This window comes from Strix uralensis, chromosome 3 (assembly GCF_047716275.1).
Source record: "Strix uralensis isolate ZFMK-TIS-50842 chromosome 3, bStrUra1, whole genome shotgun sequence".
NCBI classification, from domain to species: Eukaryota; Metazoa; Chordata; class Aves; order Strigiformes; family Strigidae; genus Strix; species Strix uralensis.
Window position 1 is genome coordinate 98,927,281 of NC_133974.1, and position 27,107 is coordinate 98,954,387.

Below are 27,107 nucleotides of genomic sequence, written 5' to 3' on the forward strand. Positions count from 1 at the left end.
AAGCATGAACAAATGCATACAGTGTCTCCTAATGTAAGTGCCTGGCTCTTTGGAGGCCACCAAGAAGTCTACAGTGATTGACGTGCATTCTGGCAAAGCTTCTTCCCCCCCTCCCCAGCCCCCGCAACTGTGTTGAAGTCAGTCAAAGTGTATAGACAAAGCTGAGTGAATACCAGTTTCCCCAGTACAGGGGCTATTTTTTCAGGAAGTCTAACTCAAACCAGATGTTTTGCTTAGACCTAGAGTTTGTTGCTGCCAAGCATCTCATCAGAGGTCAGAGTTCTGGGCTCAGGGCCCTGCTAGAATTCTTTCACAAATTGCTATTCGGTGAGGTTTTAATCCTAATGGAAAGAATAATGTGCTTGTAAAATCTGCAGTTATTACAAACACAGTATACATATTGTGGACTTCAAATGACTACATATTTCATTCCCATAAACAGGGAATGCAGATGAATGCAGTGTGTAATAGTTTTAGACATTCAAACTTAAACCAAGTATATAGTTTATACTACTGTTAACCATTTGCATTCTTAACACTCCTGTAAAATTAATAGTAATCTTGACTAGCAATTGGCAGCTCAAAACAAAATAAAACGAAAAACCTCCAGCACGTTTCAACTTGTAAGCTGTTTCCTGAAGTAAATAGGAAACCTTACGCTTTTGAGAATGTTCAAAAAAACACTCTGCTAAGGCACTAGGTTTGGCACAGTTTGTTTCTTTCCTTCTTTCCTTTTTTTCTGTCTCAGTTTTTAAATAGCTTCATAGCAACATTGTATGTTTAAGTTAATCTTACTTCAAGTATTTCTTCATACAGCTAATTATTCATCCCAAAAAAAACACAGAATAGACTGTATATACTTCAGCTTACTTAAAAACAAATGCTGGTGATACAAAGTGATAAGAACAAGAACTAGTGATGAAAAATTTCACTATATTTTTATCTTCCTGTTGGAGCATTGTTGATAAACTGCTGTGATTCTACTGAAGTGAAGTTTGAGGGTAAGAAAAAAAATCTCAGCTAACTTTGCTGGGTGCTGCAGCCTGAAGCTGGAGAAATGGAACTTGATGTAGTATGAAGATTGAGATTTTGGATATCAGAAATTAATGTGTGCTATAGAAAACAGTGCTACTATGTGAAATTGGATGATGTAATTGATATCTGAGTACAGTGAGGCTATAATGATGAGTTGTTTTAAGTTTGATGTTGCATGGCATCTTAGTTTTCAGGGAACAGTGCTGAAGAATCATATCTATTTTGCAACTTTGATAACTCTTCAAACTTTTAAAGTCTTAATTATGTTCAGTTATATTTAATGTAACTGTGCTGCTTCATTTCATTCTAATTTGTGAATTTTACATAAGTCATAAATGTGTTTTGGCTTTGGTGAAAAATGTAACTTAAGAAAAAAGTGGTATCACTCAAAAGAGTTAATGTTATCCCATTCACGTGATGTTCATAGTGATAGTCATGCTGGGAAGAAGGTAAATATGTATAAGGCAGTATGTCTACATTAATGCTCTAAACTGACAGACATACTGAGGTGTTCACTTACCATGCAATTTGTTCTTTTTTTTTAATTACTTGTTTATAATAAGAAAACTGCATAATGAATGTTGATGCTACAGTACAGGTGTTGCCTTTCTGGGCAGGGGGAGTGAATCTTTTAAATACTGATATAACTCTTCAGTAAGCCGCCCTATTGGCTAAATTTGTTTCATGGCATTGAATGTAGAGATTTGTGAAATAAATTACTACTACATCAGTCTGGTTGTAGAATAAGAAATTGATGAAGCTGGTATTTGGACAGCGAACTCATTTTCAGAGACAATATACATTTTTCCGAGAATATAAAAAAGAGCTTTGTTCCTGCTATATTCTTTAGAAAGAAGAATGTGACCAAAGTGTGATATCGGTAAGCTTCTTTTCCATTATTGTGTACACTTGTATAAATAATATTATCCCCTTGGTTTATTGAGTAAATGTGACTTACGTTTGGATGTACAGAACTGCATTAGAGTGAGTAGATTATAAATTTTAACTTTGTTCTGTTAGAATCTGTTTTGATTAACTGAGGCTGTTTCTTCTGATTAATAAACACCTAAAACACCATAAAGACTTACTACTTCTATTGTGAGTGGGATGATCTCGGTGCAAACTGCTGCCTCAAGGTGAGAAAGTGAATATTAAACATGGAATGAAATTAATACGTACGACCTAATCATTCAGATGCAGTAAGAAAAAGTGGAGACAAACTGCAATCTTATAAGAGAAGCTTTTTCATATTAATGAGTTTCCATTTGCCAATAATTCTGTCATTTGTAACTTGAATCATTCATCACCCCTGCAAATGGTTCTTTCAAGACGTTATTTGCAATTTTGTCTTGTGTTTTTGTCCTTGATGTTGTGAAAATGACCGTCTACTGTTACAGGAATGAAAAGAGATCTCATTCAAACATCTTTTGTGTTTCCACTTTCAGTGAAAAATGTTTTTCAAACCTGCAGCTGGTTATTTCTGCAGGAGTTCCCACTTATATTCAGGTTTGATTGACATTTTGAAATGGCAGCTTTTCATGAAAAGCTGTTAACTTGTAGAATTTGGTTATGGTACTAAGACAGACTGACTTTGTTCTACTGTTGGGGCCTGTCCAACCTAAACACAACCCTGCATCTGAATTTAATAGTGCTACTCAGCACAGGGAGCGCAAGCTTTTTTCTTTTCTCGTTTTTCTTTTATTTTTTTTTTTTTTAACGCTGGTGCTTTCTGTGTTTTTGAACCTGACCTGATAGGTACTCATCCTGACATCTTTTCTGTCAGTAATTGAATTAATTGGTATTCTCTTTCTTTCTCCCTCTCCTGGGCTAGCAACTTGGCTAGGTTGCACGTCCATGATTTGAGTGATGGAATATATTTTCATTTTACATGATGAAAATAAGTGTAAAATGTTTTTTAATGACTGTAAAAGTACTGCAGTGCCTGTCTTAAGATAAAAGTGACTATCTGCAGCCTTTACTACTATTAATTTTTGAAGTTTCGGGTATGAGGGCAAGTTTATGGTAATAACAGATCTTCTGAACAATGATTACTGATTTAATTTCTAGTGAAAAACTGAGAAAGCAGTGCATAACATAATTATTCTGCCCTCGTCTTTACCGAGTTGGTCTTTAATATTCTGCCAGAATGTTGAAAATGGGAAAGGGAGACATTATGCAAAATCAGCTCTGTGTTTCTTGCCAAGCTCCTAAATAAGGATATAAAAGTACCCATATACATTAGCAGAGAGAAAAAGGAGTATTTTAACTTTGAAACAGATTACTATTTACATAAGGGAACTGAAAAAAGTAGATCTCCAAGCATCCCAGCATCCATCACTGATGTCTACTGTTGTTTTATTCAAGTGTGAGAAGTAAAACACGGGTAATATTTGGGGTTTTCCAGACATTAACTGAACAGTCCTGTAAGATTAAATTTGTATAATTTGTATGAGGGAGCATTTGAGTCTTGTTTTATAAGGAGGTGAGTAATAGTGTCATTGATTACAAGTGATTGCTCATTGTTGAGCTGCTGATTGATTAAAAACTTATTTTCTGCATACCATCGTTAGAATTTCTGATCAACTATTCTTTTAGCTGGCTAATTACTTTTTTATAAAAAGCTTTATAGATTTTTACCTACCCATAGTGATAGACAAATTGATGTACTCATCCAACCCCATGCCATCGTAGTTTGTTTAGGATGCTGAGAGAGTAATGTAAAATATGTCTTCCTTATGCTGTTTCTGCAAATGTTCCTGTCATTTGCGATATGGCACTGGTACAGCCCCATTTTGGTTAATATTAAAAGCCATGTGTGTTCTTGCTGTGAAATAAAATATGATTTGCTTGATCCTTTTCTTTGAAATGATCTAGACAAAGTGAAAGTGAATGTTTTCTCAGATGCCTGTTCTGTAGTTTCTAAATTTTAAAATGAACTTTTGAGTACCAACCAGAAGATAAAATTTATGTTGATGACCCAATGTTTACAGTTCTGCACCATAATTTTGAATGAATGCTTGCAAGCTTCATGTGAGCTTTCAAAGCAAAAGCAACCCAGTTGCCACCCAGACATTACTGTTAAAAACTAATACACACCACCACTATTCCTCCCAAGCAAAGACAGGATACATGGGTACAAGCTTTTCGGTCTACCCTTAAGGTCACTGTGAAATACTAGACCAATTGAATTAAATGGCAAACTGCCCACTGACTTTAAATGGAGCCAGGATTTTGCCCTTTAACTCTATCAGGCCCTAAGGGCAAGCAGATTTCATTCTTAAACAGAGCAAACATGGCAGTGTTTCAAAGGAAAGTTGAGCTGTTGTGAAGTTTGACGGAAGCTGTGCAAAACTCAGAGAGCAGCACGGGGCCCTTGAACTGCACATGGAAGTACAAGGGGTACAGGTAAATGGCTACTGACCTGTTGGATGCAGTGGAAGGTGGTTACTATTTTGAAATGCTGTCTTCCATGTCATTTTCTATAGGAAAACTTTCTTTTCATGTGCTACTGATTGCAAATGAACATTCTTCATTTAAAAATGAGTAGGAGGATAGAGAGGGAGAGACTAACCAATGTGCTGCTGCTTCACACTGTTCCTGCACAGAGTAAAACGGGTTGGAATTTTCTTATGACTCTCCCAGCAATAGGACTAAAGATTTAAAATCGTTAACTTTTTTTTTATTACATATTTAATGGTAACTTTTTCTGGTATTCCTTCTTTAGCATTCTGTGGTAAATTTTCAATAATGTGTATGGTCATTTCATATGGTGTCCTTTTTTTAAAAGAAAGATCTGTTAAGACAGAATGTTTATCAATAAATAAAGGACTGAAACACTAGAATGATTTGCCATCATAGAAATCTTGGATTGCAAGATAAAACTTTAAAGAAAAACATTCATTTCAACCAGGTAAGCGTACATTTAGGGTCTTCAAACTTGTTTTACAAGAGCAAGTTATGCTTATTTGCGATGCTGTAAGTAGTGTATATTATTACAGAGCAAAATGAAAATTCTTTGGTGAGCCTGGACTTTTTCTGCCACATTTATCTGGGCAGGAGAATTAAGCAGCCTTGTAACACTTGGATTTTTTTTCCCTCTGGCTGTTTTAAGTCATGATACTTTCTTTCAATTTGCCTTCCTCAACTTATAGAAACGTTGCTGTGAATGAGGATTCTCATACCTGTTTGCTCCCTTAAGTTTAGCATAAATTTGGACATCACAAAACCTCAAAGTAGGTGGGCTGATAATCTTGGACATTCTTTGTAAGTATTCCACATTTGTTAGGGTATTACTCCCCACCCCTTCTTAATTCCTGCTGTGTAGTTGTCCATTTTATTTTAATTTGTCTGATGGATGCAACTGTATATTAATGAAATGGAGAGAGGAAGTTAAGGAAACATTATTTTTGTTATGTCCTCTTAAATTTCTGTCTCTTCAGTGGAACAGGTTTATATCAGTGACAGGTTCCATTTACTTCTAAATTATAGCGAACTGCTACTTTTAATCTTAATTAAGGCTGTTCTAAAGCATCGTTCCTGAACATGCTCTCAGTCTTGTCTTCTCAGAAAGTCTAAGTTGGCAGGTTGCCTGCTGTCTTCTGTCTCTGCAACTGTTTCTTTCTATGGTGGTGTAGTAAAGCCATGTTGATGAATGCTATATGTATATGTTATGATGAATGAATATGTTAGGGATAATTCACATAAATCTGTTTTTGCCATAGCTTTTCCTTACTAACCTGACACCCATTGTTAGAAGTACTTTACTCTGAGTAGCACTGTTAAAGAACCCAGGTATTTTGCTGAAAACACTTGCAAGGGTAGGTAAGAAGGGTAATGGTACAGATTTTGGCCTGAAGTATGTGCAAAATAGTATGTCCGTGCTCTTTATTTTCATAGCATTCCTTCCCTCTGTGTACACATCATTAGACTGTCTTTCTGTTTTATCACATCCTGAGATCTGATTCTATGTTGCTATTAGGTACCATATAACTTCCCAACTCTATTTGTAAGCCACTATGCTTCTTCCATAAACTTTTCTGAAAAGCCAGTGTCCCAAGTAAATGGCATATCTTAATGTGTTGTGGAGTTTAGTTTTTCAGGGCTTTGGGAAGAAGTGTGCTAAGGCTTCTATCTCTTTTGAGTGTCTGCATCCTGAATTTTAGAGATACTTTTCAGAACGGCTGGGGGGGAACTCATTACTTTTTTTTCCTTCCAGTCATAAAATGAGAGGTATATAAGCCAAATAGAAAATAGATTAATAAATAAATGAATTAAAAATATGAGTGCTTTATGAAACTTTTGAATCAGTTGGAAATGAGAGTAAATTCTGGGTAAGTGCAACAGTCTTCTGAAAATGCCACTGTGGATTTACATTTCTGATAGCTGAAGAGACAACAAGCTGCAACTGGACTCTATTAGAATGTTCTTGTGTGTGACAAAGAAAATTTGTTGCTAAAATTTCAGGCTGTTGCATAATAACGTAATTTTTGCATAGTAATCTGCAGAATTTGTGCTTCTGCTGGGTTAACTATTGGAAATGTTCTAGTGCTGTAGCACTCCAGAACTCTTTTAGTGCCTGAGACTTGCAGACAGAATTTCAGATTGAGAAAATGCATATTGTAGTGCGGTGAAGTGCAGCGTGTGCAGATGGGAAGATAAAGAAGAAGAAATTAAATTCTCCTGAAAAATCTGAATGATGAAATATCCATTTCTTAGGCATTAGAATCAAATGATGGAGAAGACAAAATACTTGGAAGACATCTGTACATAAGCCATCATGAAGAACATTACTAGTTGTAGCTTCTTGTTTGTTCCAAGTATGAATTTCAAAATGGCTGATGTGGCTAGGAGTGTTTTGTCTTCCTTTGAGAAAGCGCTTTTTTTTTTTCAAGGGGACCTAATTATTTCTTTCATGTGATGTGACACAACGTAGAGTCTATGTGCAATGTTCTCTTCTCATTTTCCTAACTATCTGTATTTCAGTATACTTTGGACCAGGTTTCCATACCTCATACCCATAGGTTGTCAGTATGCATATAACAAACCGTTTGAATGTTGGTTTCCAGTTCTCTTTTAGAAGCATACATACAATAATAAAATGCTGCTCCTCATAAATCTCATCTAACTTAAAAGAAGGGAAAAAAAAAAAAACAAACCACCACCAAAAACCCAAACCAAAGTACAGGCCATTTTTAATTTTTCCACATACCTGTCTTACAAAGTCAGTATCTTGGGAATATTCCTAACTGAAACAATTTTGGAGCTGTTGATCCTATTTGGTTGTGCATGTAAGGTGGTCTAGTTGATGATGCTAGAAGTTAAGTAGCACCAGGAGAACTTGGGATCAACTTTTGGAGTAATTTTTTCCCACTGCTAGGATTTGACTACATCTGTGGTATTAAATAGCTTTGTCTTCCAACTTTAAGGTCTGGACCACCTTAAATCTGTTAGTCTGAGGGAATAGCCTAGTTGCATCTAAATCTTGATTCCTACTTGAAAATAGTTTATGAAAGAGGGCATCTTAATTTTTATCACTGAACTGGGCATATGAGCACTTCCTTTGGAACAGGATGTGATGGATTCAGTTACAGCACTTTTTTTACTCCAACTGTGATAACTAAGACAATGGCTTAATGAGAAGTGGTTATTAACTTATAAAGTGAAGGTTATTTAGAGCTGTGTTTTAATTGTTTCCCATTCATGCATGGGACAACTCAAAACAAAGATATGAAGATGATTGTAAGCTGACCCTGGACCGTGCAATCGGAGAACGTAGCAATCAGTGCATGCATGTCGTAGAATATTGGAGAAGCAAAATGTGTGCTGTTTGCTTCTGGTTAATGATGCTCAGGTTGCAGACAGGAAATGAAGAATTGTGGTCCTTTCCTTTTCATTTACTACTACTTTGGTTTAAGAGAAATTACTAAGTTCTTGTGGTTTTGATTTGTCATCTGTAAAACTGGGACTGTTTTCAGGTACCTATATCTCAGGAGTGTGAAGTTTAAAGTTTCTGCAGTGGTTGTGCATGTGTGGCTGTGGCAGGGGATGTTATTGCCATTCTAATTTCACAATATCCTAGCAAAACCAGAACTGTTACTGTAAGAAAATATCTCCCAGAAGTTCTGTCACCTACAGGTCAAAGTAGTCTCAGTAAGTACACCAAAACCGAAAGTCACTGCTTTGTATCTCTTCACTACCAGCTATGCATTTTCTGCCACTGAAAGTTTGGAAGAAGTTAAGAGTACTTTTAATGTTTTACAAAGGGACCTCAGAGTTTTTGAGAATGCACTACTCTAATGTGCAGATTTCCTAGACTCTTAGGAGCAGGATCTAGGGAATCAAAAAGTGGTAGCTAGAAATTGAGGTTCAGTGACTAGTTTGCTCTTAGGTGCAGGATGCATAACTGGAAAAATACCGTGTGTTCTTGTATACAACAGCTAGTTGGTATGTCTTTTCAGGTTGCCTAATACACCAAAAAACGAGTCTAAACCTGTTTAAAAGGTTGTCTTCAATTACTGGTAACTTAAAAAAAAAAATTGAATTACTTTGGATTTTACTTTTCGTCCTCAAAACCTTCAACTCTTTACAAGCCCTCAACTGAAATGATCTCCTGTCCTAAAGAAGACTGAATTAGAGTCAATTTAGCATTTTTCATTGCTAATGATACTGAGGCACAAATCACAGAACATCGTATAACTGGATCCTGTGTCTTTCGTGATGGGCAAAGTCATAGACATGTTACTTTAGACTAGTAGCATATTCTAATAATGTCTAGCCCTAATTACATTTATACTGTAAAACACTCAAATTTCTCTATCTTTCTGTATTCAGATGACTAACAGAAATGAAAATAGAACTCGAATGAGTACAGAAACCTGTTAAGCAGATCACCTCAAATTAATTTCTTATGTACATGTAGAATTATTTGTATTTCTAAATGTATAGGAAAGAATATTGAAACACTAACTTCATGATTCAGCTAAAACCTCTCAATATTTACATCTATTTTAAAACAGAAAATTATATTGTTGAATGTAGATTTTAAAACTTGTATCAGAACTGTGTGTGTTCCAGGTGTGGCATATAAACTTGAGAAGTTTGCTATAGTAGAAAACCAGCAAGCTGAGATTTGATAAGCTTCCACATCATCTCTGAACTCTGATCTCTTTCTGTTGGGACATGCTGCTAACCCCCTTTCAGAATTGCAGCTAGCCCTGATCTGCTGAAAACATTATATCCTTGCTTGTGCGAGTCAGAAAGCAAGAGTCTTCTGCCTGGCACTGAAATGTACCTGAATATGGAGCAGTCTGAATGTTGCAATTAAAACACCCTTGTATAACCTTTTTTAACCTGCATATCAAATGCTTTTTTAAAAAAAATAATAATTCTTAGAATGTGGGCTGGCTAGAGTTCTTTGCTTTGTTTTAAATAAGCTAAGCTAACAATTTTAAGAGGAAATAGTTCTGGCTTTGTGATTGAAGAGCATTCCAGTCAGCACAGAATCACCCGTGCTATTACTTTTTTAGACTGCGTTTTCTTCTTCACACTCTCAATTGCCTGTGTTTTTTAAAGGGTAAAAATAGAGTGGTTGTCTGAAACTTTTCCCCTAATGGAGCTTCATATTTTGTCTTCCTTGAACTGTTCGTAGTTTTAACAATCATACGAAAACCTAATTATTATTCTAAGTCTATTGAACTATCTACCATAGTTACTGAAAAGTTCCGATCTCTACTAGGTTCTCTTTTTAATTAAGATGAGCTCAATATTGAAGTGGTTTATGAGTAAATTTTGATAGGTCTTTGCTCCAGTTGAGTAAACTTAGAAGCACGTATTTGTGGAATTGTCTTTGGATGCAAGAATGACTTTTGAACCTTAGGTGGTACACGCTAAATCTTTGTGTGGCTGAGACTTGCATCCTCAGTTATACCTTGCTCTGAGATGAGTTTGCAGGCTGGGAATGGCATTAGCTGTCCATGTATCCTTCTTTTCCATGGGAGGGAAGTTGCTTGGGCCAGAGTTAGTGGTGATGACTTGCCAGGCATAGCTTCTTCCTCATCTTTTGGATTTGGATTGCCTCTGCTCCTCGCATCAGCCTAGCCAGCCGCATGCAGTAGGCCTCACTACAAGACTTGTACTTCAGCTTTCTTGCCAAGCTTTGTGTGTTCCAGAAGATGAAGCTTGGCCATAGCTCATCTAAGGTGTTTCAGTTGTCTGATTTCTGATCAGAGCAACTTCTGCTGGTGTGAGGAAAAGTCCAAAACTTGATGCCTTTATCTAGGTTATTTAGAAGAACAACTGTCTTTTGCTGTTCTTAAAATACAAATTCTTACAGAAAGGGACATCCAATAATAAAGATTGTTCTTCATATTTAAAAATTCTGGATTCTTGTAGTATGAGTAATAATTTCCTAAAGCAGGCACACATAAGACATGAATAAGCCTGTCTAAACATTTGGTTGATCCATCTGGTACCTCATCTCTTAACTCCCAGTCCTGCAAAGCATAGATAAAACTTCTATTGAACTTCTGTCCTTAATTAACCTAGTGGGGCATCAGCCATTGATTTCAGTGGAGCAGGCCTTGATTCTGCATTGGTCTTCACCTTGTAAAGTAAAGGCATACGTACGCAAATGGCGGGAGGCAGACATAAGTGCTACAAAATCAGAGACGGTTTTAATTCCCTTCTTGCTCAGTGATGTACCAGCTTGCAGTTGTAAAAGTTTATGCAAATAGAGAACTCTATTCTCCTTACCTTACAAACTTTAGCAAAACCAAACCTGAGGCAGTACAGTTGTTTTTTGGACTAAATGCTTTTATAATTAGAATACATAAAGGTATCGGGTTTTAAAATAGTATTTTTAAGTGTTTTTAAGTAATTAAATTTTAAATATTATTTCTCATTTGATTACTTTATGATTTCCCAAGCTTGCTAAAACTTGTTTTGGTTAAGCTTTAGATTCTTTATAAAATATTTTGCAAGGGAGATAGAGGTCAGTCTTTAAAGTGAATGATGGCATAATCTGCGATCAGATTACACATTTGCACTGAATATATTCATATATGTAGTAGTTAAAAGCTCTAACTTTGTAAGTAACTTGTAAACTTTGTAATGCAATGATTATTTACAAATCTTCCACTAGAGAATACCTAAGAAAACTTCATGTTCCAAGCAATTTTTATTAATCTGTTGCACTACAGAAATTTTTTTTATACATTTACAAATAATTTAAATACTAAATTTTTGTAATGTTTTAAAGAAGCCTTTTGAAGGAATTTCCAGACCTTGAATAAAAGTAAGGGTTACGTTATAAGGCCACAAATCAAAACATCCATCAGGGAAACTGGGAAAAGTGCTCCTTCATTTGTGCTTTTCCCTCCTACCTGCTGAGATCTTATTGGTTTAAAAAAATATGTATATGGTGAGAGTACTCAATTGCTATTTCCATGTACATGCACTATTCTTGTTTATGCCATTCTACTGGTTCATTCTGATTTCTCACTTTTTATATTATGCTAATTGCTTTACTAGTGATGATCATATACTGTCAATAATGATGGTGCTTCTGAAATGTTTCTTGGTTTTGAGAATGAGAGAAATGTTGGTGTTCTCGTTCACTTGTAAAAATTGTTATTGAGAACTTAATTTTTTAGTGATGACAAGTTAGTGCAGCTAATTTGTTATTTAGTCCTGTCAACATTTCAACCTCCAATGTGCAAACATTTTGCTTGTGCCATGTATATGTTTCAATACGGCCAAATGCCGGGTGCTGCACTTGGGCCACAACAACCCCCAGCAGCGCTACAGGCTTGGGGAGGAGTGGCTGGAGAGCTGCCAGTCAGAGAGGGACCTGGGGGTGTTGATTGACAGCTGGCTGAACACAAGCCAGCAGTATGCCCAGGTGGCCAAGAAGGCCAATGGTATCCTGGCCTACATCAGAAATAGCGTGGCCAGCAGAGACAAGGAAGTGATCTTACCCCTGTACTCGGCACTGGTGAGGCCGCACCTCGATTACTGTGTTCAGTTTTGGGCCCCTCACTACAAAAAGGACATTGAATTACTCGAGCGTGTCCAGAGAAGGGCAACAAAGCTGGTGAAGGGTCTGGAGCACATGTCGTATGAGGAGCGGCTGAGGGAACTGGGGTTGTTTAGTCTGGAGAAGAGGAGGCTGAGGGGAGACCTCATCGCCCTCTACAACTACCTGAAAGGAGGTTGCAGAGAGCTGGGGATGAGTCTCTTTAACCAAGTAACAAGCGACAGGACAAGAGGGAATGGCCTCAAGTTGCACCAGGGAAGGTTTAGACTGGATATTAGGAAGTATTTCTTTACAGAACAGGTTGTTAGGCTTTGGAATAGGCTGCCCAGGGCGGTGGTGGAGTCCCCATCCCTGGAGGTGTTCAAGAGGCGGGTTGACATAGTGCTTAGGGATATGGTGTAGTTGGGAACTGTCAGTGTTAGGTTAACGGTTGGACCAGATGATCTTCAAGGTCCTTTCCAACCTAGATGATTCTGTGATTATGTAGTAGTAAAAGCACTAAATATATGTTTTAATGCAAATTTTGCTAAGCTTAGTGCAGAGCAGATTTTTAAGAAGGCACCAACTTACTACAAAACCCCTTACTAGGTTTTTTTTACAAATTAATTTTTATGCTTTTGTCTTAAATATAACTTGCTGTTGTATGTAATGAGTGGTGCTGAAATTGGTTTCACTTATCAAAGATGTGAATGACACAATGGATGCTTACGTATTCTGCCTGTCAAATCCATAAACGCTGGTACTGAACAAACTTCTGTTTTCTCACGTTTCCTGGTTTTCTGTCAGCTTTCAGTCTTCCATGGGTCATTCAATAAACACTACCCTGCGTGACTTTTTCGAGTTGCCATATGTCAATCAAACTAAAGTGCATGGTTTTTAGTAAGCAGAGAAAATAAGCTTGCTTTATTTGAGTTTGCCTGTGTCTTCTGCAGGACAGTGCCTTGTGTTTTGTTTCATTTTTAGCTTATTTGTGCTTTCAGCTATGCAGTGGAAGAGTTTGGGGATACAGGGGGGTGAGTGCCTGATGAAAGCAAAGGAGGAGCCAAATAGAAGAGGAGAGAACTGAACAGCATGATTTTAAAGTATTCTTTAATCATATTCAAATGAACTGATCTGCTTTAAAAAAAAGGGGGGGGGGGGGGGGGGGGGCGTGTCTTGATGAAAGTCAAATTACCTAAAAGCTTTTTCCAGTAAGCATTTCAGGAGCTGGTGTCACATTAAATAAAAAAATTTCTTTCCTCTTAATTGTATCATGACTAACTCTGTTGGTATGGGACTTAAAAACTGCTGAATGTCATTGTTTGGCATACACATTTTTTTTTCCTAATGCAGGAATGGATGTGTCATTGTATTAAATATATTCTCAGTGCATTGCTGATATGAGTCACTTGAGGTAGCAGTTGCTAATTGTGTTTGTACACTAACTTTGAGAAAGCCAGTGAGTGTGAGAAGTTGCTTATATTAAAAATCCAGGATACAATAAAATATGTATCAACTGTATAAATGTTTCCTTTCTGCAAAATGCCCTTAAATGAATTTGCATTTTTCTTGTAGTTTTTAATAATGTTGCAAGTACCACGTTCCTTGTTAGAAATGGGTAGGAGGAACACCAACTTGTCTTCAGTGGAGCTAGAAGTGTCTATGCTTACATAGACTTTTACCAAGCTCCTCACATCTGGGGGCTCCCCTTGTTCTGAGTTGGAACTTTATACCCAGGAGCTGCTGTTCTGCACCCATCTGCTGCAGGGGGATGGATGGTCCCTGACTTCAGACTAAACAGAATTCCCAGAAATCTGGACTCACCTGGGGTTCATAACTTCTGTCTTGTTCTTCTAGAAATGTATTATTCCTTTTCCCTCTGTCAGTGTAATCTTTTTTTTTTCTCCTCTTCAGCAATTTTCAGGAAAATCCCCAACTGAATTTGTTGACTGTCAGTCATGTGATCTATGAAACTCTACTCCTGATGGTCCTTGCTTTTATCCTTCTGTAGTATTGCAGGGTATCCCCTATATTTGTAGAGCTTTCAGCCCCAAAATACAGTTTTGGACTGAAATAGAAATATAGGCTTTCCACCTAGCAGTGTGGGTGATCACCTTTGCTACTTACTGGAAAAAGAAAATGTCCCACTGAAATCTCCAGGAGTTATGTGACTAAGGGGCAACAATCTGAATTGCAATTATAATCAACCGCATAACAATATGTGTTGGAGAAAACTGGTACCTGCTCTGGAAAGAGGATATATGTCATCTTCTGCTAGCTTGCTCATGTCAAAGAAGTTAGCTTTAGAAATCAGTCATAGTAGCAATGGGTTTGAATTTGTGTAACAAGCTTAGCAGTATTACTGCTTCTGTTAGGACACAAGCACAAGTAAATGTAAGATGAATTCCAGCAACTTGTAAGTAACTTGAATCATTTACATGATCAAGTGTGCATTTTTGTTTTCTTTTTTTAATGTCGGAGCTTGACAGACTGTTTTTGTTTTATCACTTTCTTTGAAAATATAAATCCTTTTCTCTCTCTTGGGATATTTCAGTAATAATAATATACTCTTAAAATAAACAGAATTTGGATTTTTGAAAACAAGAAATGAGTTAGAGTTAAGTACATAGGATAACAATATATCCTATAACAATATAACATTTGAAGAAACCACAAACAGTCTTCAAAAGAGATTCCTGAAGTTAGGTCATTTTATCAAACATCAGAGGGACAAGCTTGTTTTCTTAGAATCTAACTAAAAGGGATTTTCCAGAGGATGCTAGAGATTAAAACCACCCGCCTAAACTTTCCAGCATTTCCACCTGACATGTAAGGTGCATTTTTAATTTTTTTTCTAATTCTGCACGTGAAAAGGTACTTATCATTAGACTATTTGTGTTACATTAGTCCTGCTGTACTTAAGGGCTTGTCCTGAATACATTTTGCTTTTGTGATTTCACAAGCATTTGAAAGGCAGCTGATAGTATGTAGGCCACAGCAGTAGTAGAGAATGTTTTTCTCCCTTTTTTTAAGTTCTAAAATGTTTCCATGGATTGAATCTCTGTAAAATAATATCGTTTTGAACTTTGCTTAGGATGTGTTGTCCCACCTAATTTTTCATTCAGTTAATGTCATTCAGGCTGCACAGTTATACCACTTTTTAAAGAAAAAAAAGGGTTTTTTTCAAAAGGTATGTTGGCTAGTCTAGCATGCCAATATTAAAATTCATGGACGCAGAAGTTAATGGTAGGTACCAACAAAATGATGTTTTATGAGGTGTTAGAAGTGTTTCAGGATTTACTTGAAGACAGAAAAAATTAAATTGCATTTACTTCATTGGAGGTTGATTTTTGGATTCAAAGGACAAGTGAGGTATAACTTGATCAAAAACCAAAATAGAGCTGTCTGACCTGCAGCTCAGCCTTATTTAGGATGAATGTTGATCTTGTTATAATACTGTAATGCCGAGCCTCAGTCAAGAACTTGCAGGTTGCTGCCCAGACTTGAGAACTCTTGCCTTCCCCACTGCTTTGTGACCAGCATCATTAGGTCATGTCTGCACTACGTTTGTAGGCTCTGCAGAGTACGAATAATTCTTGTTCAGCTGCGTTGGAAGGTGCCTTGCTTGGCTCTTGGGCATTGTAAAGTAATAATGATGCACGAACTGGCCATGTCAATGTCTACTAACGTTTGTAAATGTAAAATAATAAGTATTTAAGAATTGCTGTGTATTGCAGTAGAATTTTAAGCTGTTTGAATTTGTCTTTGAGAGACATGCAATCATGCCATATTTTCTGAAATTATGATTTTATTGGGGACCAGGAAAAGGTTACCAAACGCATTATAGTTATTTGTATTGCTTGGGGGGGGGGGGGGGGGGGGGCGGGGTTGTGGTGCTTTAGGTTGCCAAAGGTAAAGAGCTTAGAGTTGTAATTTACTTCATGTAAAAGCTGGGTTGTTCTAGTCTAGCACTAGTAATCTAGTGTTTAGTGTGTTTGGTCAGGCAAAGTTAGTCAGTGTACTGGTCCACCATCAATGCTCATGCAGATTGACTAAATACAGCCTCCAGGCTTTATGTGAATAGTGGTTCTTTGACTTGATAAATTTGTCATGCTGATGACAAGTGTATTTTTATAGGGTCTGTACTGGGATACTGCTAGAAATAACTGAGTTGAGAGGCTGTTTAAAATACAGCCTTCCTTTTCTGTACACCAACAGATTTTTGAAACTGAAAAATGGCTTTCAATTGCAGTTGTAGTAGCACCCTCTCACGGAACAGACAGTTTTTTAGTCATGTTAATTATTTCCAGTGAGTGTTCATAGCTCTTGAAACTGAGCGAAACAACAAGCCTGGCTATCTACTTCGTATCATATAAAAAGAAAAGACGGCTGAAGTATTGGGATATAATAATAGGACAGAACTATCGTATGCATATAGACAGGTGTTCCTAAACACTGTTCCTTAGGGTTAAACATTCTGTGCTGTATTTAATGAAAGCACGTGAAATGAAGTTATAGTGACTTTTAGCATAGGTTTGGAGAATGGTGGTTTTAAAATATGCAATATAATACTCTTTTTCTGGCAATTTTAACAAATTTGCCCCAGACTAATTTGAGTGGTAATCATGACTAAAAATCAAAATAGCATCCCTTGATTTTCTTCCAGATTCATGAATGTAAGTTACATTTGGAATAATTGGGATGCTCTTTATAAAAATATTAGAAAAATTGTAATGTTTTGATTTCATTTATTAGTCAACTACAATTATTTACTGTGGTAGTTTCAATTAGTCAGGTAATTTAATTTTATTTATCTTATTCCCTGGCTCACTTGATAATTCTTTAGAAAACAAATACTAAAATATGGTTACAGTGCCTGATATTTCTGAGGGCAAGTTAATTTCTATAGTCCTTCCTACAAAAAAAAATCAAGCCAAACAGATGTCTAAGTACTTCCTGATGCTATCTGTGAAGTCAGGTGGCTTTGTTTTCTGGAGAGTGATGATAAAACAGTTCACAGATTTGCACTGGACATTCTGCAGTTTGTGACAAGTCCCTTATTTCTGCTGGCCTTAGTTTCCATAGATTGGGGGTATCAATCCTTTTTATTGCTTGGAGATCATCATACAAAATGAAGTCTTCTGCTCCAGATCTACTGTTCCAGCAGTAGTATCTTAATGGTAGTCACTTATTAATAACCTTTTAATAAAACCCTAGTAATTTATTTAGGTGGTAAATTCAAGATGATGTTTAAGAATCGGACCAAAGGACATGCTCCTACTTGTTGGGCATAGCTGTCGGGGCACCTTGTGTGCTTGACTCCCTGTAAGCTCCTGGTATGAATGGTTCAGCTGGCTGAGGGAGCTAGTTTCTCCTAGTTTTGTAAGGGGAGTTGTGGGGGCAGTTGTGGTATTTGTTCCACAGATAAAGACAGTTAATAAATAACAGTTATTCTGATTAAAAAGAAGAGACAATACTTAACAGTTTTAGCAGGGACACCCTTGTGTATAGGGATGTATTCAGAGTTAGTGTTAATATGAAAGTGTTTTATTTAGAAGAGTTTGCAGGGGATCAACTGAATCAATGATCTGCCACACTGGTGTGTGGAGAGGTTGTTGGAGGCTGTGGGACACAAAATTCTGCATAAGCACACTTTGAAAATAGCCTTGTATGTTGGACTTGGGCTTTATTTGTGCATGTTTTATTCTGTTGTGCTTAATGGAAAAGTTGTGAGGGATTCCTGTCTTTACAGACCTGTTGTAGCAAATTAGTATGGAAGTATGTGTGCTTCTAGTAGTGTCTGAATAATCTGATACTACTCTAGGGCATATAAATAGTACATAGAAGTATGTAATATCATCTAACCTCTGATATTTGAGAAGATGAGTGAAATTATTGGAACACTGGAAAATGCACTGCACTGTAAACCTTTCTGAAGCATAACCTGTTAGCAGTAGGAAGTCTTGACAATGGTATTGGGATAACAATGTTTTTAATTAACTACTTTTAGAAACTAAATTCATAACACTTCTTTGTGCTTTGTATCAATGTAAAGAAGAATGTAGAATTTTCTTCATCATAGCAAAAGGAAGCTGTGATACTCAGTGGCTTCATCTTTGGAGGCAGATTTGCTGTCTGGAAAGTTTTCCTAGTGTTTGCAACTTAACAGCATTTACTAGCTGAATGGATCTTACTTCTGTGAGGTATTGATAGCTTGAGGATTGTTTTAGCCATGCTGTCTTATGCTTATCCTGTTCTGTCACATCTGCCCATTCACTTTATCTATGCCTTCACATAGGGCTGTGATGTCCATTCCAAGTGGTACAACTCTTATGTCTTGGTAATAAAGAACAACTTGTGCATGTCTTGGTTTTTAATGGTGATTGTTAAGCAGCAATGAAGTTAAAGGATGAAAATTGTCTTGGAAAGACCTGAGAACTTCATGTCTTCCTGGCAAAAGAAATAGTTGAATATTACAGTTTCTCCAAATTGTGTGTGCTTTATCACATGAATTTTACACAAACTATTGCATTCACAAACAAATCTTCAGATAAATGCCAACTTTGCATTTGAAACTGAAGATATATGAGCACTGGTCTTTCTTCCACTGGCAGAGGTATTTCAGAATGCTTAGCTTTTGACTATGATATATTCTTTCCTTGTTTTGAGGGGAGCAGACTGGAAATAAAGCTTCTGCTGAGTCAAGTCTCTTCCAAATGAATGCTTAGAAAGATTAGGCCAGATCTGTGGATTACCTTCTTTGCTACACTCTGTGCTATAAGGCATTGTGGAGACAATGATGAATGTCTCAGTTCTGAATCACGTAACTGCATGTTATTCCTTCTGAAGGAATAACATTTTAAGGAATGAGTCTGAAACCTAGCGAAACAGCAGACTACCCAGCTCTCTGCCACAGAGTCTATGTTCTGAGTAGTTGTTTTTAGACCGAGACTCTTTTAGAGGTGGCCAAGAACAACTACATTTAATGAACTTAATGTAACTTGTGAAACTATATGCTAATCAACTTCCAAGCACCTTGGAGTCAGTAGCCTTTCCTGAAAGCAGAAGGAGATTCAGTATTCTGCATTTTTTTCTCCTTTTGCCTTTCTCTGTTATAATGAAAAAAAATTGTTAAATTAGTATTTTTATCTTAATTTTTAATTTGTGGTTCATCATGGAAAATCTAGCCCAGTATTTGGCAGCTGTTCTTGGCAAAGAAGAGAAAATGTGAGTGTTGCTTCTGAACAATTTTATTCTGGTTCTTGTACTCTGTTTCATAAATGCATCCTTGCATGAGCGTGTGTGTGAGTTGGAAGCCTCTAGCTCTAGTACATTACCCAGCTGATGGCAGGAGGAGGAGGGAATATATAAAACATCCTCACTAAGAGAAGCTACCTCTTCAGAAAGTCAGAATAACAGAAACATAAGACTTCTTTTTAGGGTGTGTGGGTTTTGTTTAGATTTTTTTATTCAGAAAAGAAGCCATTGTGTTGTAGTAGCAACACATTAGTAAGTAGAAACTGACATTTGATCTGCAAAGCGTGCAAGTAAGCTTTGTGGTTGTGAGGCCAAGACTGTGTGCAAATGCCAGTACTTATGCATATACATGGCTTTTTGCATGCAAACTTTATATAGCAGGGGTAATATTAGCAAAATTTGCACTTTCTGTTTATAAGTAACTTTGTTATGTGTTGCATCATGAAAATCATCACATTACCATTACCTGAAATGAGGGGGCTGTGAAGTACATTGCCGTAAGTTTTACGATTGTTTCAGTTGTTAACCACTACTTCATGAACTACCAATATTAGTCGATTGGGATTGATGCTGTTAGCATGTTAAATTTAACTGTGAAATCTTTAGAAGATTTGAATGGCTTAGAAGGTGAAACAAAGTAGTGGATGAAGTGTTTGGTGTCTTGGCTTGGATCCAGCTTGATGTCCTAAATTAATGCATCACAAAACCACAACAGATCAACCCAGATTTACATGAGTGACGTAGAGCCCTGAAGCTAAGCCAACATAGTGATTGAATTAGCTCCTGCATTTAGAGAGGCTTCTCCCTCCAGGTCAGACTTCTAAGCACTGATGGGCTTGTGTATAACTAGCAGTTATAGGTTGAAGTATGCCTACACTGTGGAGGAAAAGAAATCTTAGAGCTTCAGAACTTTTATCTTTGACAAGTGTGACTGATTTTCTTTTAGCAGGAAAGAGAAGGGGGAAACACTATCAACAATAATGGAAAAACTGGAAGAATTTCCATTAGTGGTGCTTCAGTCAAGGACCTGCCAATCTTCCCAGAAATATCTGTTCAAAATCTGAAACATTTGTTGCTGCGGGGCTGATATGTACCTTATGTATTGCCCACCCTCATACAATACCTGGCTTGTTCTTTTAGTAAATAACTGTACTGTAGCGTGATGCTCATAAGTAGGGCAATTTTGCAAACATTTGTGTGTGCAGGTGCAAGAGTACAGCATCTGCAATTTTTTTCTCTACCTTTATTTTTAAAATCTTGTCTTATTTTTAATAAACATATTATAGGTGAATAAATGTCAGATTAAAGATACGACATCGTAATGCTTCTGTCCGTCCACTACTTTTGAGTAATGATTATGTGTTTAATATAGTTTGGTTTTTACTGTATTTTTTTAATAACTATATCTCTCCATCATGAATGTGAAGAGTGTCTTATTCTGTTGATTTATATCATGACAAAGATGTTGCAAAGAGATACTGGAGTACTTTTAAAAATAATGTTCTACAGTTTGTTTTTAACTGGTACCCTCATAAGATTTTGATAAATTCCAGCAACTACTTTATTAATGTTAGTATTGTTTGCAGTTCTTATTTATGTACACTTCAATATTTCAGTAACCTGATATCCACTTTTGTTTCTCAGCATGATGTATCACAGACTTTGCTCAAAGCAACACTGGACAGTGTGGTTGAAGAGTGTGTCAGCTTTGTAGGAGTTGATATTAACATCTGCTCAGAAATACTATTAAGGTGAGTCAAACATTTTCCTATTCCAGTAATTACATGGCTCTGGATCACAGAGTCTCTGTTTAGTCTGCCATCTGACTCAAGCTCAGCTGGAGCAAATGGCTCTTGTGTTAAACTTCCAATTACATGAAGGTGACATATTAAGACACTATTTCACTGGATCATTAAGAGTCAGTTTTTAAGGGTATGTGTGATTCTCCAGAGTAAAACTATTCTTTGGGGAAAAACAGATATTTAAAAATTTTGAGCCAACACTGCAATTTTAGAAAAACTTTTTATAATTAATTTGTATTTTTACACTGAGAAAGGGATTTCCAAATGTACTTTTTGTCTCTTAGAAGGTATTTTTATAGGTGCTGCTAAGTGGAACAGGTTGTAAAAGTTGGGTGAGGAAAGGCAAAAAGGAAAGATTTAAGGGGAAACCGGTGAAAAGTCTATCCCTTTTTACTGACTTTTTTTAAAGTAATTATGCCATATTTACTTGGAAAATGTTCTTTATTTATTTCTCTTGGTTAGAAATTAAAGCTCATTCTCTCTTGAGTGTGTAGCATTCAGAATCATTTAGCTGAAAAGCTTCTCAGAAGAGCAGAAGTGTTGCTGTCATCCTCTGTAGTAGGAGGGGAAGGAAAAGAATGTCCATAATCTTGGTAGTGACAATTATATTAGGTATCAAAGCTAGGAAAAATGTATTCTTGCTAGCTCTATCTTTGTTTAAAAAATAACCCCTTATAATAATTTCTTGAAAACATCTTTCCATATTTTAAAAGAGGCTCTATTTCTATTCTTGTTTCTCCATTTTCTCTTCCATATTCTTTTTCTGTGTATACAATCTTTGGTCTGACTCCTGATTTACCTTTTGTCTTACCTTGTTTTGGATTTAGATCAGCTATTAGTAAGAACACAAGCAGTACCTATTGGTAAATGAGGCTGGCCAGCTTTCCTTCCATGAATAAAAGCCTACTTGAGTAAGTGCAGTGGGTGAGCACTGTCAACCTTCTGCAGGGTGCAACTATATTGTGCATTTCAGCATAGGGCACCAGACTGAGGTGCTACTGTGTCTCCACAAAACTGTGAACGTGGAGTGACACAGTCCGGTCATGGTTACAGGTGGTAACCATGTTGGCTAAGTACTTTGGTCTAATTAACCTGGCTTATGATGCATGTCCTGCATCAAGTTCTGGATCTAACTTGATCCTCAGCAGTTCAATTCAGCTGTTCTGTGTAGATGCAGTCTTAAGTTTCCCTCACGTGTGCAGTATATGAAATTGTCATCCTAGCTAGGGTATACCATGAGTAGGGCTTTCTGCTCGTGCTTTCTGATGCATCAAATAAACTTCTTGACAGATATTGCACATGGAAGGATTGACAGTGCTACAGTACTTGCATTACTGCTGAGTACCATGATTGAAAGACTTGAGATCATCAGTGGAAAATTCTGTAAACTCTGTGTCATGTTCCTTTGTCAGTGTAAATAAGCTGGATTTCATAATGTTTCTAAGAAATTTTTGGAGAAAATTCCATTTCTAATGGTTAATATTTTGTCTGTAGTTAAAGATGTGTCTCTGCAATTTAATTCTGAGATTTCACCACCTTTGGATTATTTTTTTTTCTTAACTTTTGAGGGTGAGAGTAAAGGAAGGATTTTTTTAGGGTTTTTTTCCCTGATTATTGACTATTCTTGCCAGGTTTGCTGGTGGTGTTTTTCTAGAATCAGCCCATGCCATTCCACAAACAGATCACTGTTGCTGTTGACTTAAAGCAATGGCATCTGATATATAGAGTCAGATGGGTGACATTTCCTTCTCTAGTGCCAGGAGTAGCTGCCCACCACAGCTCTTCTCCCTCTTTCTATGATTAACATACTTCGTACACAGAAAGTTGTAGTCACATGTACATACAGAAAATGTGCAGCAAACCCACTGCTTCCTGAAGAAACTTGGCTAACTGCAGTTGCACTTCACAGGTAAGTTCTTTGCCAGAACTGAGTTGCCCTCAGAACAGCTCATGCAGCCTGTTCCCAGCTGCTCCTTTATCTCAAGAGCCAGCTGAGAGAAAATGAACAAGCTGTGTGGATCTGTTAAACTGTCAGGAAGGCAAGAAACTCACAGCCACTCTCCTTCTGCATAGCAGGCATCAGCCCTTCATGTTGGGGCAAGGTGTTGCGGTACCATTGGAAGAGAATAGCTGAAAAGGGGCTGTTTTCACAGGAACAATTTATCTGTCCTGAACCCTCCTCCCACATTGTTTCCTGAAGAGGGCGGCTGGGGGCAGGCCATAAGACATGACAAATTGAATTGGCATTACAGAAATAGCCAACAGATCATAAATTACACATCCCTGGCTTACTAGTTAGGTATGTGCAGAACCGTATTGCTGTACTAAGTTTTGTTGACTTGAGTGGATTCCTTCCACAGAGCAAAGAGAAGGGATCCTTTTTCAGATATGCCTTTGGTCTGGGAGTGTATTTGCAAATTTCTTAGCTGTTTTTAAGTTTTGTAAACCAGATTTTCTATGGTAATGTGTATCCTTGTAATGGATAGCGCTTGTATTAATGACTGTTCAGTGCTAATAAGTGTATTCTGTAAACTTTTCTTGTAGACACATTGCAGGACTGAATGCTAACAGGGCTAAAAATATAATTGAATGGCGAGAGAAGAATGGACCATTTATAAACCGCGAACAGCTCAAGGAAGTTAAAGGTCTGGGTCCCAAATCCTTCCAACAGTGTGCTGGCTTCATCAGATTCAATCAAGAATATATAAAGACTTTCTGCGGGTAATAGAGATGTTAGCAATCTTCACTAAATTATCCAAAATAATATGAGAAGTCTTTTTCCCCTTTTCTGTTCTGTATTCAGACTTGAGGAATCCTAGGCCCTTGCACTCTGAAAGACAATATCTTCACAAGTAAACTTCTTGAAGTCAATGGTTGAAGATAGTTCTTTCTCTGAATAATCATGGCTTGTTAGCCTAGTACTCTAAGTCAGGGTTTCAATAAGTGTTTAAGTTTAATTACAAGTTCTGCCACTGAATTGGTAGAAGAAATTTGGCGTGTGGTCATGTCATGATCTGAGATGTTAAAACCTCAGTCTTGTGTTTCAGGCATAATTTAGAGATTTGTAAATTCGTTTTAATGTGGTAAAGATTACTCTCCAGAACATGATGGTAGTAAAGTAGAGTAGATTTTCAGAGAGTTTAAATTCCATTACCTGGAGAGAGAAAGTTGAATAGCTTCTGAGGCTAAACTCTGTGCTATACTCCTCTGCCTAGCAAGTGTGATGTGACTGCCTTCTGTCTCAAATATAGGAGGCCCTTTCCCAAGTCCAGTTTGTCAACAGTGAGTCATCCTTTTCTGTGTCATCTCATTCCCTGTTTCTGTACCAAGCCTTCCCCTTTTGAAACCATTCACTGTGCTCCTCTTGACTTGAAATCCTTCCTCTCCACAACTGAAAGTGCCCTTTCTAGGGTAATGTCTCTTCTGCCTTTCCCATTTCTCCTTCCAACATAAAGAACTAAGAAAGGGCACAGTGGTAACACCATCCCCACCCCTTTGCCACTGGCTCTTCTCAGAAAATATTTTCCTGGGAAGCACATGCTATTTTTTTGCCAAACCAATGCTCAGAAGCAATACTGTATTCCCAGTTGCTGCTGGCCAAACAGCACACGCGTAACTTCCAGGCAGGAGGTAGGCACATTAAGACTGGCTTACTGCCTGGGTGGAAGGTATACAGATTGGTTGCCCATCTGGCAGGGAGACACATGCTGCAGGCCAAATGGTGCGCACTGTAAGCACCAGAAGACCAAAGAAATTGCTTTCAAGGCTGTAGATGATCGATAGGTCTTACATTGTACAGATCTGTTCTAGTGAATGCTGCAATACAACAGAGGAAGAAAAGGCTAACGCCTTTTTTTTTCCTCCAAAAAGTACACTGGTGAAATGTTTAAGAACATTGTTTTGGGGTTTTTTTTCCTTGCTGGAGCATGCTTCTGATGTTAGTCAGATTCCATAAAACTTGAGAACACTCTATAACCTGAGAAATCTGCTATAATTTTTGAGTTTGAGGCCAAAATAAAGTTCTAACACCGTCACCTCCACAACATTTCTTGTGGGCCCAGGTGGCAGAACCAAACATTTTTGAAATGGACTTGAGAAGGTTTCATTTTTGTCCTCTCTAATCATGTTGATGGTTGTAGTGTGCTGCGTGAATTAATTTTTGTGCGTTGTACTTGGAGGTTAACAAATAGTGGTTATTTTAAAAATTGATACAAAAAGAGAAAGTTATGCGTGCATTTCTGCCAACGATCAATGCCTAGGTAGAGCCCAAAGTGTGAGTGCTAGTTCCGAGACTTCCACTCTGTTCTCTTTTGTCCTGCAAAAGCAAGAACCACTTGTGATTTAGGAAACAAAAACAAAAAAAGAGGCAAGAAGGGAACCTTTGCCAGTAGGAGTCATTTGATGCCTTTATATTGCATGCATGTACATCCTGAAATAGTGATAGATTTGACCTTTAGCTTTCTTCTGTTCTAAGCAAATCTTGGTCTGAGTTCTTTTGATTTGAAATTTTTCATATTTTGACCTGGCCCATGTTTGAGCAGAATTCTTCAGAAATTTAAGCATAGGAAGTCAATAAAAGTGATTTAAGGAGTTCTGATGTTTAAGCATTCACACACTTTCCTTGTTCTGTAGATATGCTTGAGATGCAATTTGCTTACCTAAAGATGGTATGAATAGGAAATTTTGATTATACATTTTTCAAATTTAAAATTATTCAGACTATTAATCAACAGTCAAGTATGAAAGTATCCTCTCAAGATCTTTATCAAGTAGGTAAATGCAATTGTCCCTGTTTTACAGACAGGAGATGCTATCCAGATTGCAAATGATACAACAGGTTGTGTAGTGGTTTCTTTATAATCTTGGCATCATAAAGAAATTTTTACGAAGCCCAGAATCCCTTCCCAATGTTTGTTTCTATTTTAAATTTATTTATGCATACACTGATATGTTTATTTTTATGCTATAATTGTGTTGTTAAGATTCATCCACCATGACCTTTTAGGGGGTTGATGCTTTTTTTAAAAAAAAGAATGAACATTATATACAAGTCTGATTGTGTTTTACATGTGTGGGCACCGGGCTAGGATCTTGTTCATTAAGAATGACATGTCCTTTTTTTATTTCTGACAGTAATAAGAAAACCGAACTTGGAAGTCATGAACTTTTGACTAAAGCAGGTGCACAGGGTAAAAAGAAGAGCAAACCAACACCATGTGCCTCACGACAGCCCAATCCTTTGGACCAAACTTGTATTCATCCAGAGTCTTACAACATTGCAATGACGTAAGCAGTGGGAAAGCTTTTGAACCATTGACACTGTCAATTTTCAAAATGAAAGTACTGATTTTTCTGACAACAGCCTGCTCAACCTTTTGAGATAGGAATACTTATATTAATTTGATGCTTTGTCCCCTTTCTTCAAGAAAAGGGTATGCTTCAGAAGTTCTTTATAATTGAAGGGTTTCAGTTGGTGTATTTTGCCTCTTGCATACATGCAAGTTTTTAGTTTTATTCTTTGGAGGTTTGTTTTGGTTTTCATGTTGATTTTCAGTGAGGAAATCAATGAATTTTCAAAACTTCGCCAGACTTTCCTTCCATGACCCTGTCATCTTTATATCACCACTTAGCCCCTCAGTGAGGCCACTTCTCTCAATTTCCTTCTGTTTGCCAACTCTCTTTATGCCACACATCACTTTCAGTTTGGATTTTCAGTTCACAAAGTATGGAGACAAACCATTTGTTCTAAATGTCAAAAAACTGATTTTTTTGTTCTTCTACCTTGCCTCCATATATTATGTAAAAGGCCATAACTGAAAAATAATTTTATTTATTCTTAAAAATTTTCTAATTGAAATGCCATACAAATTTTGTTAGTGGTATTTTAATATCTCTGTATCACTAAGAACTGCTTTTACATTGTTGCTTATGTTCAGCATGTGCCAAACAAACTTCCTACTTAGTGAATTTTGACCACCAGAATTTGTTTATTTGTGTGTTTG

The 27,107-nt window shown here is 37.0% G+C and overlaps 1 protein-coding gene across 1 annotated transcript in view; it reads left to right on the forward strand.

Moving 5' to 3' along the window:
• The window catches only part of SRBD1 (S1 RNA binding domain 1), a 134,072-nt gene that overhangs the window by 90,380 nt on the left and 16,585 nt on the right, over nucleotides 1-27,107 (forward strand). The window contains exons 19-21 of the mRNA XM_074863556.1: nucleotides 20,948-21,054; nucleotides 23,650-23,826; nucleotides 26,239-26,391. Of these exons, the coding sequence (XP_074719657.1) occupies nucleotides 20,948-21,054; nucleotides 23,650-23,826; nucleotides 26,239-26,391 (437 nt within the window). The remainder of the gene's footprint in view (nucleotides 1-20,947; nucleotides 21,055-23,649; nucleotides 23,827-26,238; nucleotides 26,392-27,107) is intronic.